Here is an 18,833-nt window from a genome sequence, read left to right as displayed (position 1 = left end):
CCTGAGTACAGAACCGTTAAGACCTCATCAGCAGAGACCTTCTTTGACTTTGGGGTTTTATTCTTGGACCCCAAAGGCCTTCCTCTCTTCTTTTTTGTATCTAATACTTCAAGAACTGGCTTTGGCATCATGACCTCAGCCGGCACTAGCATGCCACCAGGGGTTTCCACAAGACCCAAAGATTTCGCACTGAATTTAGAAGAGAATTCAGGCAGCTTCACTTTTTTTTTTGCAGAGGCCACAGGACTGGTCTTTCCCTCAAGCAGGTCGGACATCAAAAATTGTAATTTTTTTTGGGAGGGAAAAGATCTACCCCGTTTAGCTTGGCCCTCCACCTCTACCGGTACAAGAGCAAGGGAGTCCTCGTCTCTAACCGTCCTTGCCTCGACATTTTTGATGATCACCGACCTCCTTGGCTTGCCGGACTCTGCTCCGCCAAATAGTGCACGCCCCACAGGTGGGAGAATGGGGTTGGTGATGCCTTGAAACCTGAATGTTCCTTCCTTGAACTGAGGACCATGTAAACCTAGAAAGTGAGTAGTAAGATCCAGCTTTCTAGCGACCGATTGCTCAACCGGTTTGACAGCAGATGGCAAAATATCCGGATTGCAGGGGCCTTGTTCATGGAACACACGATCACAGATATCACACTTGCCCACTAATTTTTCAAATAGAAAGTGTACCTCCTGCTCAACTCCTTTAGCAAACTTTAGGGTTTTCTTCTGAAAGAAAGGTTTCAAGATGGAATGGGACACACGAACCCGAATCTCCCCCGTAGCATCAAACAGTTTGCCATCAATGTCCAAGTACTTTCCAACCACTGAGGCAACATTGGCAATGGTATTCCGCTGTTCATACGCCGGCAGCATGTTGGTTATGCGAGCCCAGAAGAAAAGGTCCAGCATCTGCACTGATTGCAACGGTGCAACCCCATCATACGGCTGTAGGACGACAAGGGAACGGTTAAAGCTCCATGGCCCTCCCATCATAACCTTCATGGAGTCGCTTCGAAGATCGAAGGAGAACAGATACCGATCTGGGGTCCTCTACTGAACACTAAAACTTTGATTTAGTACCCATACACGCCGAAAATGGCGCCTCAGATCCACGGCCGGCGTCGGTTTCTTGGTGAGCGGCCAGGCAAGGAGGTAGGACTGAGAGGTTCGCTGTGCTCCTCCTTCTGACATGCCAGAGATGTCCACGACATCATTACCCGCAATAGCGAGTGAAGCAGCAAAACTTCTGGTCATCGAGTCAATGGTAGGCATGCTAAGCAGTGATTCCGGTTGAAATCCGGTTGGTTTAGTTGCAGAAAACGCCGACACAGAGGCCGGAATGGGTACTAGGGTTTCTAGGTTTGCGCGGCTACGAGAGCCTTTAGGGTTTTCAATAGGGGATAAACTTTCATATTATAAATGAAATCTTACAATGCTAATAAATAGTGCTTATCATTTTGATTTTATCTTGAATTTACCTTTTAATGCTTTTCAAAGAAGCAGCTCCAAATTGCAGGACTGAAATATTGTGCTTTTAATGAAAGCCATGCTGTTTAAAACCACCCATCTGAATACCCTTTTTCTTAGAATTTCCAGAAGCATTGCGGAACAAGCCCTATAATGATCTTGGTGAATTGCGAGGGAAAAAAAAAAAAACAACGGAACGTAGTAATAAGGGAAAGAGATCTGGCCAATGGGGCGTGGGAATGCACAAATGCTCGAGTTTTTACAATTTACACGCAGTTAGCAGCTTTAGTACCCTCCAAGACGAACAATTGAAGAAAATAGGGAAGGAAACAAAACCAATATCAAACCTAAAAGTAAGAGTTGGGCAAAATGTTGGGAGTAAGGATTTTGGAATTCCCAGATTTGTGAATCTTCTTCTCCTTCCTTTTCCTCTTTGCTGTTAAAACTACTACCTCTCCATTCACTCGGGGGATTTGTTTGTGTTTTTACCCCCCTGCTTTTTTACCTTTTCATTTCTCTTCCCAATTTGAAGAGTCAAAATTAAAAGAACGAAAAAAAAAACCCAGAGAGTGAGGACTTGTTACTGTTAGGTGAATGAGTGCTAAACACTCAATCCATCAAATCCACACTGCTTGTAAGTAAGAGACTGCTTCCTTGGACTTATAACGATTGCACAATCCACGGAAACCTGCCCATCAACACAAAGACAAAATTACAATTAGACAAAATTACAAAAGCATGTCACAAACAAAGAAAGAAAGAAAAAAGACAAGAAAACAATCATAAAGGAAAAAGGGTACAAGCAAATATCAGCATGGATGAACCAAAATGCACCACCAAATCCACTAGTGGAATCCAACTAAAACTCTAAAAGAATGTTTAAAGACATTCCTATCTCACTCTCCTTAATTTCACCGCATAATCAAGAAGTATGTTGAAGCGACAATTAACCTTACGTCCTTACCCACAGGGGCGGAACTAATACAAGGCCCGAGGGGGTTCAGACCCACCCCAACATTTGTCTATATCTTCAATGAATCAATTATACCTCATATAACTACATAGAAGTTGGTCTTAATTCAATCAATTATATCGAAAATGAGTTTTGTTTTTCTTAGGTTAAATTTTAGTATATTAAATGTTATTCTCTATACTCACATGTTTTATATCTTGACCCCCTAAGTTTCAAATCCTAGTTCCGCCCCTACTAGTTACCCAAACGCAATGATCTCAACCCACTAACCAGACTTATCTACATCTCTAATCACATGAACGCAGAATGGAGCAGCAAGAAAGCTAGCAAGATTTCTTCAAGCCCAAGTTTGCAATGCATGCCAGTGCAAAGGCAAGTGACACCAGAGCAGAGCAAAGCAAAGCAAAGCTAATAATAAAAGGAAATTGGGAAGTGGGATAGTATAAAATAAATTTCATGATTTTAAATCTGGAGCTTATCACCGTTAAATTAGGACCGGCAATATGGGGGCTACATGAGGCCCACAGCGGCCGCAGTAGTCACATGGCGGGCCAACAAAGCTTTTACCTCCCAGAAAGGCCAATTAGTCACAGTCACAGTCGCATTACTGCTAAACTCTGTTCCCTTCCATATCGCTCTCCTTCTTTTCTTCTTGTTCACACAATGACACTTCAATCCCCCTTTATTTTCTATTCTGCTCCCCCTTAAGTTTCAATATTTCCCTCTCCTTATTATCACTCAGTATTGTTGGTATTCAAATTTCAATTTGCCCTTGTCAAAAAGGGAAAAAAAAAGTTTTATATATATATATAGCATTTTGGCTCAAAGCAGATTTGGGTGTTTAAATGGTGAAATTTTTAGCAGGATAGAATGTAGAGACTCGGGGTTAGAGGGGGAGAAGAACCTAGAAGGACGGAAATGTCACTCGATTTAATGAAAAACTACTTAGTAATCATCTTGTGGTAAGGAAGAGAAAGGCTTGCGTGGAGCACCTGCACCGCCACGTGGTGCAGCAGACCAATCACTGCCCAAAAAGAGGGTCTTTTGAGTATTGTACATTTAGGGAGCAGGGACAGTTTCGGAAAAGATGAAAAATTTTCTTTCTTCTGATTGGGTGACCCTAAAGCCACGTGGTGGGGAAACCCCACCTAAGAATTTCTCGGTAAGGAAACTCACTGGAATATTGAAACAGCACAGACATAAATGCCATGGAAGAAGAAGAATTTTTGAAGCCCCAATAGAAAAAAAAATTATAATAATAATGTTCCCACAATTATAAAGACTAAAAAACAAAAAAATAATGCACACAGACAGCCATATGGTTCCATGGTGTAGTGGTTAGCACTCTGGACTTTGAATCCAGCGACCTGGGTTCGACTCCCGGTGGGACCTACATTTATTGAAAACTAATTTTACCTATTGACTTTTTTTTTTTGGTTCCCATTTACGCACAGAAAACCCAGCAACAAATAGGAAAAAATTGGCACAAATATGTCACAGACCCACACATCTAGGAACATGCCTTCACTCAAATCTCAAACGAAATGGCACGCCTAAATCTGGCAATCTACCACCAATATATGGGCAAACTGGTAATTAAAACAGGTTGAAACTAAGATGCACGATGATAATTAATCTGATTGAAAAAATTGATATCCATGTGGGGTGTGTGTGTGTTTGTGATGACCCTAAAGAAGAAAAGGGTAATGGCATTTGGCATATTGGCATGTAGCTATGAGGTTATTGGTGCGACTCTAAAAGAGGGCGTAAAAACAACGCAATTACCACAACCCTTTTACTCATCATCATCATCATAATCATAAAAGAAAAGAAAAGGCCAAGCTTTAATACCATTTCTCCATACCTTTTCAAAGATGCTTTTTCAGTTTCCATTCAATACTAAAAATCAACATGACCCAGAAACTAAATCACAATGCTGTCTCTGTCCAGAACAAGCACAGAGAAATTCTGGAAAAACTTGCAGCAAATAAAATACAGAGAAATAGAAGGGCATTTGATGCAAAATAAATAAATAAATAAATAAATGGAAAGAATATCCGCTTCCCAACACACAGAACGTATCTGGGTTCTCTTACCCGCCCCAAGAACTATTCCGACTTCCCCATATTATTATTACCAATTTACCGCACAAAAAATAATGAAAAAAAAAAACGAAATGCCCCATTGCACGCTAGCCAAAAAGAGAAAAAATTAAATTCCATAAAAAAAAAATTTTGGTAAGCAAATTAGTTCTATTAAATTGATTAATGGGTGATTTAATTTTAACAAAGGGCAAAAAGAAAAAGCAGAGTGAGTGTGACAGAAGGTAGTGGTGGGCTTCCCAGTTACAGAGTGCCCTTTTCCGGCGGCAACCTCCTCAATTCCATACCCAGTTAGTGAAACTATGAAAAACCCCCCAACAGAATTGAAACCAAAATTGGAAAAATGACAAGAATGACTGACCTGAACGCCAGGAGAATCGATGTTCAAGACGCGGATCTTGGCGCCGACGTCACCCAAGACCCGGAGCTCGACCCGGTCGTTGAGCGAGGCGTCGCGGATTAAATCGGCGGCGTCGGCCTGAATGAGATTGGCGCGATCGACGGCGATGGTGGCGACGACCTGCCTGACGCTGTGGGCCTGCTGGAAGAAGCCGGGGACGGAGGCCTTGCCCAGTGGGATGCCGCGGTACATGACGGTGAACCTGGACTCGCCGTACTTGATTCCGACCTTGTTGGGGTTCTCGGCGGAGAAGAGCAGGCGAATGCTGAGGGAGAGAGAGGCGGAGGAGGCCGGGTTCGGGTTCGGGTCGGTGGTGGGATTGGGCGAGTTGATGCCCATGTACTGGACTCCTACTTGTTGGAGATCGAACTGCGGCTTCTTGGGTTTCACGGCCAGGATTATGACGAGGACGACGGCCAGGACCAGGAGCGCCAGGAGGGAGAAGAGCAGGAAGAGGCAGCAGCAGCAGCCTCTGAACGAAGCCGACGAGGACGAGGACCGATACGGCGTCGTTGGGGGGTAGTAGTGCTGGTGCCGGCTGCCGCTGCTGTGGTTTGCCGTGGGCCTGTGGTGGTCGCCGTTTGCTGTGGGCCCGTTGGCGTGGGCGGTGGCGGTGGCTCTTGATGATGATGCCATGTTTGTTTGTGTTGAAATTCTGGGTGGCTATTCACACAGACAAACACACTCCCTCTCTCCTCCTCCTCCTCCGAGGCCACTGCAGTGTTTGCTTGCTATTGAAGAGAGAGTGAAAAAGGCGCAAATAATAGATGGGGCATTATTTATTTACTTGGAGTTGGATGCTTCTGAGGGTGATGGCACCATGATGATGATGTGGATTTTATCTGTTTTACATTTTTCTTTTTCTCTCTTCTGACTTTCACTTTCCTTATAAATGGCAAAATTTTCCTTCACAACTAAGGGTTCGTTAGTACCAAAAGAGAAGGTACATAAAGTTAAGTCTTTGGATTTTTTTTTGAGTGTTTCTAAATATATCCAGTAAAATTCTTAGTGCACCCAGCAAATTAATTTATATTTAAATATGCTTTTAAATATTGAATTAAACCCAACAAGTTTCCCAAAATACCCACATATCTTTAACAAAACTATGCACCGAGCACAAACAATCCCAGAATTCCTAGCGTTCTTCACCAGCACCACTCTTCCCACAAGACAATGGTTTTGATGTAATGGTCAGGTGAGGCTGGTTTCGTTTAATTGGGTGTGTATTTGAGAGAAGAGAAGGGTATGGAAATGGTCCAATTCAACAATCTTAGCTTCAGAAACTTTTTTGGTTCTTTCATGCCCATGAATCCATGATTGTCTAATCGCTCCATTCTCTGCTCTTTCATTCATCTATAGGGATGTCAACAAGCGAATAGCCTCTCTTCCATAGATTCGGGAGTTTGGAGAATACATTGCCGAACTGAAGCTTCATCCAAAAGTGAGTGCTAAAGTACTAGTGATTGTTTATGCTAATCAAGGATGCAACTTCTAGACTCATATTTGGAAGCCGACTTGGATGGCCAAAATGAAGTTATGATGTATTTTTGCAAGATGTCCATGATCAAGGTACTATGAGCATCAAATATTAGAATGGGTACCAATCTATGGTGGCTGTAGTGAAATGCACTAAAAAAACGTCATACGCTTAGCTAGAACTACAAAGAAGTCTTTTGGCTACTGTAATTGATGGATCTGGATGTCTATCTTATTATAACGAGTTCATACGCCTCCTTTCATAATAGGATTAACAGCCGTAATCCCATCTTTCCTCCCTTATTGCAATTTGTTTTTTTTTTTTTTGAAGGGTTGCGATTTGTTTATATGTTTATTCAGTTTGCTAGGTACATGTAATTTGTTTGGGTGGGTATTTTGGGAATAATTGCTGGGTTTAATTATAAATTTTGAATAAAAATAAATTGTTTGGTATACTTAGAAATTTACTGGGTACATTTAGAAAGACCCTTTTTTTTTAAGAAAATTGTTAGCGATAATCTAATTCCACAACTGTTTTTTTGTGCGGTGGAAATCATTGATTAATAGCAATTAAAATCGCTTAAAGGGCATTTATGATACAATTTGGAAGTATATAATAATTAAGAGTGATTTGAATGCAAGCTCGAGTCAGTGTGTTTGCTATATCATTAGCCCGTCGACTTATATATAAGTGAAACAAAAGTCTAGATTTTGTACCAATAACAGCTTGCCTCTTCAATAATGAAACCTAATAGAGAATTATCTTCCTTTGGACTCTCTACGAAAACAAAAAAAATATCAAAGTGATCTTTGGTATGCTGCAGGTGATAGCAAACTTTAAAGCTTTTCTTAAGAGCAAGAAACTCAGCATGGAACACTGAACATAGTAGTACTGCAAGTCTCGCAAAATCAACTTGAAAACATTCTGTTGCATCACGCAACACACCTCCTAGACCCCCGACTTCGTTGCTACATTATAAGCCTCACATTAACATAACGTTTGAGAAAATGAAGTGCCGGAGTATTACAAATAGGGTTACAATTCTAACCGGAGCCATAAGAGCATCTTTAGCAATGCTAGTCATTTTTTAGTCAAATTTTAGCCAAAGTAGCTAAAAATTTCATTTTAGCTATCTACTTTATAAATATGTCTGCATCAATGCTCACTATTTTAGCTAATTTTGAATTTATATTATTTTTTAAATTAAGGTTAAATAGTTTAAATGTATTTAAAATTTTCATAAAATAATTGAAAATGAATGTTATAAATTATAGAGAGCCTCATTTCGCTCTCTATATTTATGAGCGAGATAGCTAAAAGTTAAAATGGAGAGCTATTAATGAGCCTAGTGCAGCTGCTAAAATATATAAAAAGCTAAACTGTCGGTGAGCTATGACCTACTGGTAAGTTATAATTTCAACATTGTAAAGGTCATGGGTTCGAGTCTCACGACATATGTAAGTGGGGTGGGGTTAAGGGTTTTTTAAATAAATAAATAAATAAAAAGCTATACATACTCTCCAAAATAGCTAAGGAGCCAAAATAGAGAGTATGCTAAAGATGCTCTAAAGGCCAACTTATAACTTAAAGTTAGATCAACGGATCAAAACATACATTTTTATCGATGAATCTACAACTCTATTAATTAAAATTTCATTAATTGTAATTTTCATTATTTGGTTGTATTCATTTAGAATTTGAAATGTATAGCCCAATACCATTTGATCTAGTGGCATCAGTCTCACCTTCATAAATAAGAGGTTATGAGTTCGACTCACGAAATACTAGTTGTTGATGTGATCAAAGAATTTGGAATGTGTACTAAATTAAGAAAGTTTCAAACAAATTAAAATATTAAAAATGAAAAAAAACTTTGTTTTGGAAAATGAAAATTAATGAAGTAGTAAAACAAAAAATTTGTAAGGAAATTTGAAAGGACGTATGTTTTGATGAAAATTGAAGCGAGTCTGTGAGGGATTCAGACATTCAATTATTTCATCTCTTTCCACAAAGAAATTCCTAATTTTCAAGTTTAAAATACCAAACGAGATAATTCATGTATAAAAATTATAAATCTCTCCCTTAATTTTTTTCATTTGAACTCCACGTTTTTTTTTCTTCGTCCAAAGTCCAAACACACGTAAAAGTTATTTACTCAATAACAATCACCAACAGGTGTTGAAATTATTTGCCCAATAACAATAGACCGTAGGCTTTAGACATTTCAAGTAGAAACAAAATGATAGGAAGTCTAAATTAATGAATAATGTCGATTCCGGAGCTTAAATTTTAGTATAGAGTATAGCTACAGCTTTTAGCCTCTGTTGAGGCATATGCTCTTATATTCCCATTGCCTCTTATATTCATTCATTGCATATGAGAATGAAAAATCGAATTTATTTCTATATCCAGGTTTCAACTATTGCGGCTAAACATCCAAAGTCAACAAAACACTGTCCAGCCATTAAATTCAACGAATATACCAAAACCAAACATGCAATAGAATGATAGAAGTTTGTTATTGCGGACCCTAGAAGTTTGTTAAATTCAGCCAAAATGTGTCGTCCACTTCATTCCCATGCCAAACAAATATTCTGTTACTAGTATTCTAGTAACACCTACACTACGTTCTAAATCTTCTGTAATACACATACATGCAAAACGGCAGAAAGAGAAACAACTCTAAAGCACATAATAAAAATAAGTAAACTCTAAAGCACAATACATAATAAGTAAACAAACCAAGACGACAACTGCCTGATAGACGGCAAGTAGTTCCTCATTCCTAGTGAGACTCTGCTGGACGAAAGGGTGGAATAAGTGGGGCTTTAATTACCCACTAATCAACGTTATCCGCATTTGGACTGGCATTACCTGCATCTGATTTAGCTGTTTCATCAACCATTCTACTGTTATCATCAACATCCAATACATCATCCATCATGTCATCCTCCACTACATTGATATCTTCCACATCATCCTCATCCTCATTGTTGCTTCCATCAGGGATCTTTCTTTTCTTGGGACCATGCTCAAGCCTATGTGTGTCCAACTCTTTGTCCATTGTTTCCTGTAAGTTCATCGTATCATTGTTTGCTTTCCTTGCTTTCCTTGCATTTTGCCACCTCTCCAACTCCTTTTCAACATTTGCTAGATACTGCTCCCCAATCTGCTTCTGATAATCGCTCAGTTCCTCCCGTCGTGCTGCTTTCCATTCTAGGAATTCCTGATATGCAAATTTAGATAAGATGAATAAGGTTTTCAGACCAAAAAAGCAAATTACACAGTATAGAGGAATAATTTTGGTAGATATCTGGCACACTAATTAACAGAGTAATTCCAGGCCACAATTCCAACATGATTCCACTAATCAATAGTTCAGACTAGGGCAACCTGGCATGCCAGAATGTCTGGTAAGAGGAAATTACCACATATATAAACATGATTACAAAATAAATAGGCTTTTGGCCACATGCTAAATCCACAAGGTCCTAGGTTGGACTAGCATCCATAAACTTTGGATGGTAATTTAAATACAGATGCAGAGCAGGTATACTTCATTTTTATCATGTGAGAATGCAGTAAACATAGTTGGCTTCTATTGAAATAATAACCCCATATATCAAAATATTCAGAAACGATCCTTATGTATGCAAGTCAAAGGGAGCTCACCTTTTCTTTTCGCTGCTCAGCCAAGGTAGCATCCTCATCCAATGGTTTCTTGGGTAGATAATATATTGGAGGCTCTGCCTTAGTCCTGAAAAATGAATAAATCCCAGGGCAAATAAAAAATGTGTAAAGATACCAGAAAGGAAGTTCAAATATAATTCTACCTAAAACCCCACAATAAAGTAGGAAAGATCACTCAGCAAGTTGCAGCAATACTACTATTCACATGAATAGAAACTTATCTTCATCCCAATAAAATGTGAATATGGACACTTTTTTTGGACCAAAATAAAAAATAACCTGGAAAAAGGGGGGAAAAAGAAAGTAGTTAGAAAATTATATGAAAATTCTTGATGGTCAAAGACGCTAGCATGCAAATAAGATTGGCCTTAGAGAAAACACCAACAAAATTGATAGTTGGAAACCCTGTACCTTATAAAATTGCTAAGTTTCTTGTGATGCTCACTCCACTGAAGAAAAAGCAGTTCCAATTTTTTTTCTTCCGTCTTGGCAGAAACACGTGCCCGCAGAGTCTAACAACATATAAATACAGTTATTATAGAATAAGGATCACCCTGTTCCTCAAACAGAAAGTTCATATTGAGGCTTCACTAATGGAGGTCAAAGAATTATATTGAGTAATTAATGACAAACCAGATCTCTCCTCCGCTTTTCCGCAATTTGTTCACGCTCTTGTATCCTAAGTCTTTCACTTTCTTCACGTGCTCTTTCTTCAGCCTAGATATCAGAACATAAGTAGGTGTTGCAATGATTCATCATTGAATTGAAATTACATGCAAAATGGAAGTAAAAGAAGAAAAACAAATGTTCAAGAGTTGAAAATTTGAGATGCAGGTACATCTATGTTTACATAAATGGACATGATCATAAAATCCATACAATATGCAATAGAACTCACACTTCTTAAAGTTAGTCCTGCTGAAAAAAAAAACAAGCACAAAAAGCACAACAAAATGAGACAAGAATTTCCCAAGAGTTGTTCCAAAATCAAAACAAAAATTAAGAGAAAAGGCTCCAGAGATTTAAAAGGACAATGCATAGGAGCACTCAGATTTGGAGATCTGCATGCTCATATATAGTTCTTTACCCCAAAAAAAAAACAAACACACACACAAAAGAAAAAGAAAAAATATATACCACCATTAAGACAAGGGTATGATATGCCATCATTTTCTAATGTTCCTGCTAACTTTACAATTCCTCCAGGACCTTAGAGTGCAAGCTATTTACTACATGCTTATGAAATTTCAGAATTGTTCAAGCACCATCTTAGGTTTGTTTCTGACATATGAACTCCTTAATAATCCAGGATATGAGCTTCAATCTTCATAGATGGTATTCGTAACATAAATGTACGAGTTTATTTAAATTTTCTTGTGTGCATATATACATTCGGACTTGCATATAGCAAACAAGGAAGCTAGAGAAAGTTAAATATATAATAACAATATTGCACTAAGGCTCATAACTCTCCACAAATAAATAAATGAAGGTTAACCACCAGAAGCTGAAATTTACACTACTGTCTTAGTAGTCTCTCTTATAGTCAGGTATGAATAGAATGCCGCACTACAATGTCCAGCATGTTATATTCATATAGAAAAGTTATTTTTATTGATAGTACTCAAATACAGTCTCAACTCTACCAACTGTTATGTACTCGGGATAGGGATAGCATTTGACTATTTTAAAAATATTCAGAAATTAGAAAAATCATATATTCACTCACTCTCTGTAAAGAATTTGATCTCCGCATGAAAGCCTCTGTTCCCGAGAGTTGCACGTTTTCTTTCCTGAATTTCTGCAACAATTTCACATACAGGTAGATTACATAAGCATACATTACTGACATAAAAATAAAAATAAAATTCAAATAATGCAGAGAATGCTCTCACGGAAGCAAAATACAGTCTAGCAAAACTGAAGATTTTCATACTGATAGTTTCATCTGTTCAATGTATGGTGCTTGTGACGTTTTAAGGTATATCCTTATTGTAAGTCATAAGGAACATCTGATCAAAACCAATACCTAAACTACAACATACCTCTTCAAAACCAATACCTAAACTACAACATACCTCTAAAGTGCCCAAAAGTTGCCCGAGCATTCTTTTGTTCCTATTAACCAAGCTAGGGTCTTCTTGCTTTGGCAATACCCTTGGAACATGATCCGTTGCTGGAAAGTCAAATTCCTAACCCAAAAAAAAAAAGCAATTAAACTCAACAAAGAGTTACTGTCCATAAGCAACACTCTTGGCAAGATGAGACTCAAAAATTACCTTCTTGCCTGCTCCATAGCTGCCATCCCTCCTTAACCAGCTACCTTGTTGGGAATTTGACAACCTCCTATCACTGTGATCAGCTATCGCCGCCTCGCTTGACTCCTTCTTCTTCGCATCCTTGGTTCCTTCAGCACTCTCAACAATTTCTCCATCCTCGACCTAATTTGCAAATCAGGATATACAGTTTTTCAATAGTACCAAAACATAGCTCTTTGCTTATTTGAGGCAACGAGACTAAGATTAGGGCTCTCACCTTGACAACAGCTGACGAAAGCCGGCGTTTCGCGGGAGGTTGATCCTCCACATCAGCCCTATCTGCCTGAAAATCGAATTCAAACAAATGAAGAGATCAAAATCAAGTTTTGACAGACGTGGAATTGAAATTGAACAAGGAAGTCGGTCGATCGATTACAGGTCGAGTAAAGCCTCGGGGGCGAGCACCATTGGCACCAAAGTTGCGGGGCGGGGCAGCCGCCGAGCCTCCTCCTCCTCCCTTGCGGAGTCCCCTAGGGTCTCGAAGGCGTTCCGTAATCTGGTGAAGACATATAGCAATCAAATTGAGAGAAAAGCGATCAACATAGGTATGGAGAGAGAGAGAGAGAGAGAAGAAGCTGACCTCGCGCTGCTGGCGTTGGAGCTCATCGATCTCCTTGCGGAGCACCTCCTCTGTTTTCTCAACTGCGGCGCTTGCCATCAGAGTCGAAAAGAAGAAGAAGAAGAAGAAGAAGAAGATGACCAGTGCGAAAACCCTTAGCGCTGCCTCTTTTCTTCTATTTGTCTATTTAAAAGTTAAAACTGTCAATTTTGAGTTTTTGACGCACCAAAATATAAGTGAATAAGATGTCTCGAATTCTCGATTACGCTGGGTGAGTTTAAGTATATATATCTGTATTTACATATTTATTGGAACTTAAAAAAAAAAAATATCGGAAATATCAGGGATGATATAATAAAATATATTGTTTTTGAAAGAGTCAATTTATTGGAATTACATATAAATACATATGAATGTCAACTTCGTCTACATCCAAAAAGAGACTCTAGGTGGTTGAAAAGCCGCTCGCTGATTTACGAAAATGCAATAATCAGACCAAGACATATAACACATGTAGTGCAAATTGTAGTGATGAACATGATAGTTATATATCTCATCAGAACTATCTGGAGTTGTTGTACCACTCCATGCATCATCACTATTTGAATTATCTCCTAGGCTTTTAACAACTTCTTCAGATAAGACCCTCTCTACATTGATTCCAGCGTTAATTGCAGTTTCTACAACTTGTGGAAGAGGTCTTCCAACTTCATCGTCGAGGTGTGCAGGCATAATCCAATCATGAAGTGGATCAATGCCATTATCAAGCGGCTCACTTGCAACATGAAGTAGATCTATATAGTTGTTTTCATTAACCACATTATTCATTGTATGTCTGTCTCGCAGCTGCAACTTCATGTTGTAGTAGCAGTATACAAGCTTTTCCAACTTCTGATATGCCAAACGGTTCCTTTGCTTGGTATGAATAAGAGAAAATGTACTCCAATTTCTCTCACACACATAAGAAGAAGTTGTTTGTGCTAAAATACTCATTGCAATTCTCTTTATGTTTGGTGCAAAATACCCACATTGTGCCCACCAATCAGCTGTAAATGAATTATAATGAATTACGTCTATAGTAGATGAACATTTTCTATTAATGAAATTATATATGTGTGTGTGTATTAATGTATACATATATGATATACCACAAACCTGTTTTTTTTTTTCTTTTTTCTTTTATCAGATTTTACAGATATTTCTTCACTTTATCGAGGATATATCCTAAATATCTAATATATCGGGGATATTTGACGATATCGGAGAAATTTCAGGAGATACGGTGGAAGATAAGATATTAACCCCCTAGATATATCGGTCTGTCGAAAAAGAGAGATATCGGGGGAGATATCGGAAATATCGCAGATATTTCAATCCTTGGATAGTACTAAAGTGTGTGGTTGTAGCTGGTTCTATTTCTCGGTGATTGTGTGTGGGAGCAGTGGCGGAGCTAGAAATTTTAGTTTAGTGGGGCACGAAAAGAAATTAATAATATTAAAATATAAAAAATCAGTTAAAATAACTCCAATGTGCTATTTATACTCGATGTTTTCTGCAACAGGATCTAATTTTATTTTCAAGTATTTTAACATCTTTGTAAAAAAAAAAAAATTTATAATTGACAAAAAAATTAGCTAAGAATTGTTATTGATGTTAATAAAATATTTTTTTAATAATTTCGGTATTGAATTTAAAAATCTATAAGTAAAAAGAAAATATGAATAAATTATGTGATTGATGCCAAAAGTTTCGGAATTAGAGTACCTCTAATATGTATCTTAATATTAAATTATCAAAAGTTCAAGACCTAGGTCCAAAAGGGACAAAACTGATCTGCATTCATTCTTCTTTTTCCTTTGGTCTAAAAAAAGAACCAAAACGGCCAAGGGAATCGAACCCACAACAACAAAGTTAAGAGCTCTGTGCTCTACCAACTGAACTGACCTATATATCATTCATTCATTCTTCCCGTTAATATATTATATATCGTTTTGAAAATCAAAATTGGGGCACGTGACCCAGTGTGCCCCTGTGTCCCTCCGCCTCTGTGTGGAGAGTTTGCTATGCATTGTAGGCTATATTACATAGGTGTTAGATGCTTAATGATAAAAGTTTTCTAACTCCCCGCAAATTTAGCATACATTTTATGAGGGACAAGATTGACATTACTAACAAGGTTGTGCTTACATGGGTTTGCTAAGCTCTCTTGGGAGGATTACGTTGGGAGGTCCAAGATGGTATCATTTGTTTCTCTAATTGGTTGGTCATTATCAATCCCAAACCCACACCACCATTGTCTTTTCTTTTCTTTTTTTTCTTTAAGGGGAAGTGAGTTAAGGACTAATTCATTGTCCTTACCCGAATTTATTGGATGGTAAAAAAGAGTGCAAATGACAAGGATGACCAGAACAAAGCTTTGTCAAATGAACAAAACATAAAAGCCATAGCAAATACAATTGACCTTGAAGCTAAGAAACTGAAGAGACAATTACATAACACAAGAACAAGAATCCTACACAAACTATGAAAAACAAAAAATTTGTAATTGAGGTAAGACCACGAGTCCACGACCATAAAGACTTGTGAGGAAGTTAGGGAGCACTTGCCACCAAATAACACCTTCATTCATAGCACCATAATTTGCAAGCTTATCTGCTAAGGAGTTATTTATAAATATGGGAGACTCGAAAATGAATAGACCGAGCATAAAGAATACAATTGTTCCAGTCTACCATTAATCGCCAAGAAATTAAGTTCGGATACTGGAAGTAATGAATTACTAATGTCGAATCTGTCTTTAGCCAGATATGAGTCTAGCTATGTATCCAAGCTGCCAATACTTCAACATCAATAGCACTAGCCACTACAACTCTACTAGCAAAAGCTCATCTGAATAAACCTTCAGTATTACGCCACGTACTTAGAACTACCTATTTGCTGGTCATTTGGACGGTAAACAATTAGAATCTTCAATTTTTGTTTTCATTTAGAACTTTTAGGGGCTCCAAGTTTGATTTTTTCTTTGATTCACTTTTCGAGAAAACTTCCTTCATGAAAGATGTGGAGCATGTTAAACAGAGTCAGTGGGCACGCGGCACGCAAAAATCAGAGTTGTATGAAGAAACTACGATCTGAAAAGGAGAAGTAACTATTTTGTAAAACCTACTATAAATAGCCTTGTAGATGGAGCCGATTTGGAGTGGATGGACCTAAATCCGAATCTGTTTAGTAAAAACAAATTTCAACCCGACCCGCTCTGTTAACCCCGTGGATCGTTGATAGCTCAATCCAAATCCATATCCACCGGATTAACAAGTACCCGATCCGCTAATCCGACCCGTTTATAATTACAAACATTTTTAATTTTTTAAATAGTAATGTTAAGTTTTTATCATGATACCTCATAAAACATTAATAAAATATTAAAACAACATGAAGAGTATCGCCAAAAGTTGAACTACATTATTAAAATATTCCTTAAAACAATAAACTAAGTTAACCAAAATACTAAATTTTCAAAATAATAATATATTTTATATTATTATAATTTATATTTTTGAAAATAATAATATATGAAAAAAATTATTATTATAATGAAAACCGACCGGATCATTAACGGATCGGATGAACCTACATTCGTGTTTGATCCGTTAAATAAACGGATTAACAGATCTGGATCATTAACGGATCAACAGATTAAATTTTCAATCCTAACCCGTCCAATAACCATAGATTCGGAGCGGATCCGGATCAAAATCCGCTCCATTTACAGGTCTAACTATAAATAGCATTTTCCACCTTTGCATTTTGGGGAAGTTTCTTTTTATGTCAGAAACCCTATTTCTGAATTCTCTCGAGACATACCCGGTTACAAACCCGACCCAAAAGAAAATCCATCAATTTCTTCGCCGTCCGACCACCTCAGGTCACGCCGCTGATGCCGTTCAAACCGCCTCCTCCTCCTCCTCCAAACCCATGGACATCGTTCAAGCTATCCGGTCGTGAGGAAAGAGAATCGATGAGAAAATCAGTTGCGGTTCCAACAGAGAACCCCGGTCCGATCGCCCTTTTTCGGCCGCTTCCGATGAACCCATCACCTGGGTTTTAAAGCCATCAACTTGTTGATCATTCTTGTACAAGTCTTGCAGCACGAATTGGTCAGAGTTGAGAGAAATCAAGATTTGGAGATTTCGGGTTCCGAAATTTCAAAGAACGACTTGCAGATCGAGCTTAAGGAGGAATTTGTTAGAACGGCGGTCATAGCCCTAATTCAGTGAGTGGACATTTGTTTTTAAATTAAATGTGCATGCAGTATTATTTTATGAATATTAATTTATCATATTGATTTATATACTATTGATACTAAATGAAGTTTAATATTCGAATATTTGTGCATGGTTGAATTATCGAGATTCGCGAATTATGTTTTCGACGAGTTATTTATGATTTATCGGAATTCTTGATATTATGTTTTTCGATGACATGGTGATAATTTTCAAGTTCGGTTGAAGTTTGATATTTGACGATATGTCGGCATTGGGTTCATTTTGAGTTCTGAAGTATTCTCAGAGTTTTTGTCGGTACTTGGATTATTAGATTAATGAGAATATCTTTTCAGAAAGTGAAGATTTAATTATTTGAGTTTGGATAATTTTGTCAAGGATTTAATCCATGAAATCATTTATTTTTCATCCACTCACTCTAACAGTTAGTGAGTGGATGAAATTAGTTAGACGAAACTTTCATGCTATAGCAACAAGTGAAAAGAATTGTTGGTTAGTATTATTTTGTTCTACTTCATGTGATTCTACGTCACATTAGTTGATGAATGGAGAAGATAGAGAACAAGAAATAAACCGAAAGAGTAAAAAGAAATTCGAAGGCATGGGATTGCAGCATGATGGTGTGCTTATTTTTTTTTCTTTTCCTGTTTCACATTTTCAATGGTGATATCTTCTTTTTTATCTAAATTATTTGAGGGTGAAATTGGAAGTTTCAAGATAAAGATTTAATTGTAGAGTGAACAAAGCATTTGGTAGGGTGGAAGTAGCCCCACCCTTAAAGTAAACTTTTATTCATTACAATTGAAACCAAACAAGCCACACAATAAAAGTTAAAGCAAAAAAAAAAACAAGTCACACATTAATAAAAAAAGAAGTCACACATTAATAAAAAGGGATAATGACCATTTACACAATTTTGGGGAAAAAATTGCCCACTTACTCCACTAAGAGTTTTTTACTCCCATTTACCCAATCTAACATCCATTGACAGTATTGCCCTCATTTTAATTAATAAATTACACTCATCTCTCTCTCCCCCCTCTTCAATCTATTCTCTCTCTCCTCCCCCCTCACCGATTTCTCTCTCTCTCTCTCTCTCTCTCTCTCTCTCTCTCTCTCTCTCTCTCTCTCTCTCTCTCTCTCTCTCTCCCCCCAGGTCTGCAGATCGAAAATTTCCGGTCGTCCAAAGAACGTGAGGGAGAACAACGGGTTCGGATTTGAAATTGGGTTCGGTTTGTCCGAATCGAGGGAGAGCCAGGGTAGGTCAGTGGCGAGCGTTTTTCCGATGCTTGCTGCTTTTCTTGCTCGGTCTGGTTCCGTTCTGCCACATCGACGACGACGACGCCGAGATTCGGAGCCACGGCTTCAATTTCGAAATCAAGCAGCTGCACATCAATGTCTAGTTCGATGACGGCGGAGGAGATCAAGTCGGGAAGCGCAGAGAGGATCTCGTCTTGGACCTAAGCCACGTCGTGCCTGTGGCGGAGAAATATGATAATGATAACCTGAAATCAAGGACCTGGAATAATATGACGATGATAACGTGGTGACATGAAGTTTAATGGTCA

General features: G+C 38.1%; 2 protein-coding genes and 1 non-coding gene across 3 annotated transcripts; 1 reads left to right on the top strand and 2 right to left on the bottom strand.

Moving 5' to 3' along the window:
* Nucleotides 1-1,662: 1,662 nt before the first annotated feature.
* Nucleotides 1,663-5,703, bottom strand: LOC133707119 (uncharacterized). The gene is made up of 2 exons (XM_062132655.1): nt 4,900-5,703; nt 1,663-2,151 (listed from the first exon to the last, which is right to left on the bottom strand). The coding sequence occupies exons 1-2, from the start codon at nt 5,572-5,574 to the stop codon at nt 2,065-2,067; spliced, it is 762 nt and encodes a 253-aa protein (XP_061988639.1). The 5' UTR covers nt 5,575-5,703; the 3' UTR covers nt 1,663-2,064.
* TRNAQ-UUG (transfer RNA glutamine (anticodon UUG)) lies at nt 3,757-3,828 on the top strand. The gene has a single exon. It is a non-coding gene; the product is annotated as a tRNA-Gln (tRNA).
* A 3,207-nt stretch (nt 5,704-8,910) lies between the features above and the next one.
* Nucleotides 8,911-13,176, bottom strand: LOC133745350 (uncharacterized). The gene is made up of 10 exons (XM_062173408.1): nt 13,004-13,176; nt 12,800-12,919; nt 12,641-12,706; nt 12,385-12,546; nt 12,184-12,297; nt 11,835-11,906; nt 10,739-10,822; nt 10,517-10,617; nt 10,088-10,172; nt 8,911-9,641 (listed from the first exon to the last, which is right to left on the bottom strand). The coding sequence occupies exons 1-10, from the start codon at nt 13,079-13,081 to the stop codon at nt 9,255-9,257; spliced, it is 1,269 nt and encodes a 422-aa protein (XP_062029392.1). The 5' UTR covers nt 13,082-13,176; the 3' UTR covers nt 8,911-9,254.
* Nucleotides 13,177-18,833: the final 5,657 nt, after the last annotated feature.

Source organism: Rosa rugosa, chromosome 4, assembly GCF_958449725.1.
Source record: "Rosa rugosa chromosome 4, drRosRugo1.1, whole genome shotgun sequence".
Taxonomy (NCBI): domain Eukaryota; kingdom Viridiplantae; phylum Streptophyta; class Magnoliopsida; order Rosales; family Rosaceae; genus Rosa; species Rosa rugosa.
The sequence above is the reverse complement of the archived record's forward strand: the minus strand, read 5'-3'. Positions and strand labels throughout refer to the sequence as shown.

Excerpts from the sequence above, each read along its gene's own strand:
- LOC133707119 (XM_062132655.1), bottom strand. The coding sequence starts at position 5,574 with ATGGCATCATCATCAAGAGCCACCGCCACCGCCCACGCCAACGGGCCC. Across the intron at positions 2,152-4,899 it reads TCGATTCTCCTGGCGTTCAG|GTTTCCGTGGATTGTGCAAT; the intron begins GTCAGTCATTCT and ends GTTGATGGGCAG.
- LOC133745350 (XM_062173408.1), bottom strand. The coding sequence starts at position 13,081 with ATGGCAAGCGCCGCAGTTGAGAAAACAGAGGAGGTGCTCCGCAAGGAG. Across the intron at positions 12,707-12,799 it reads CCCGAGGCTTTACTCGACCT|GCAGATAGGGCTGATGTGGA; the intron begins GTAATCGATCGA and ends TTCGATTTTCAG. Across the intron at positions 10,173-10,516 it reads AAACTTAGCAATTTTATAAG|GACTAAGGCAGAGCCTCCAA; the intron begins GTACAGGGTTTC and ends TTCATTTTTCAG.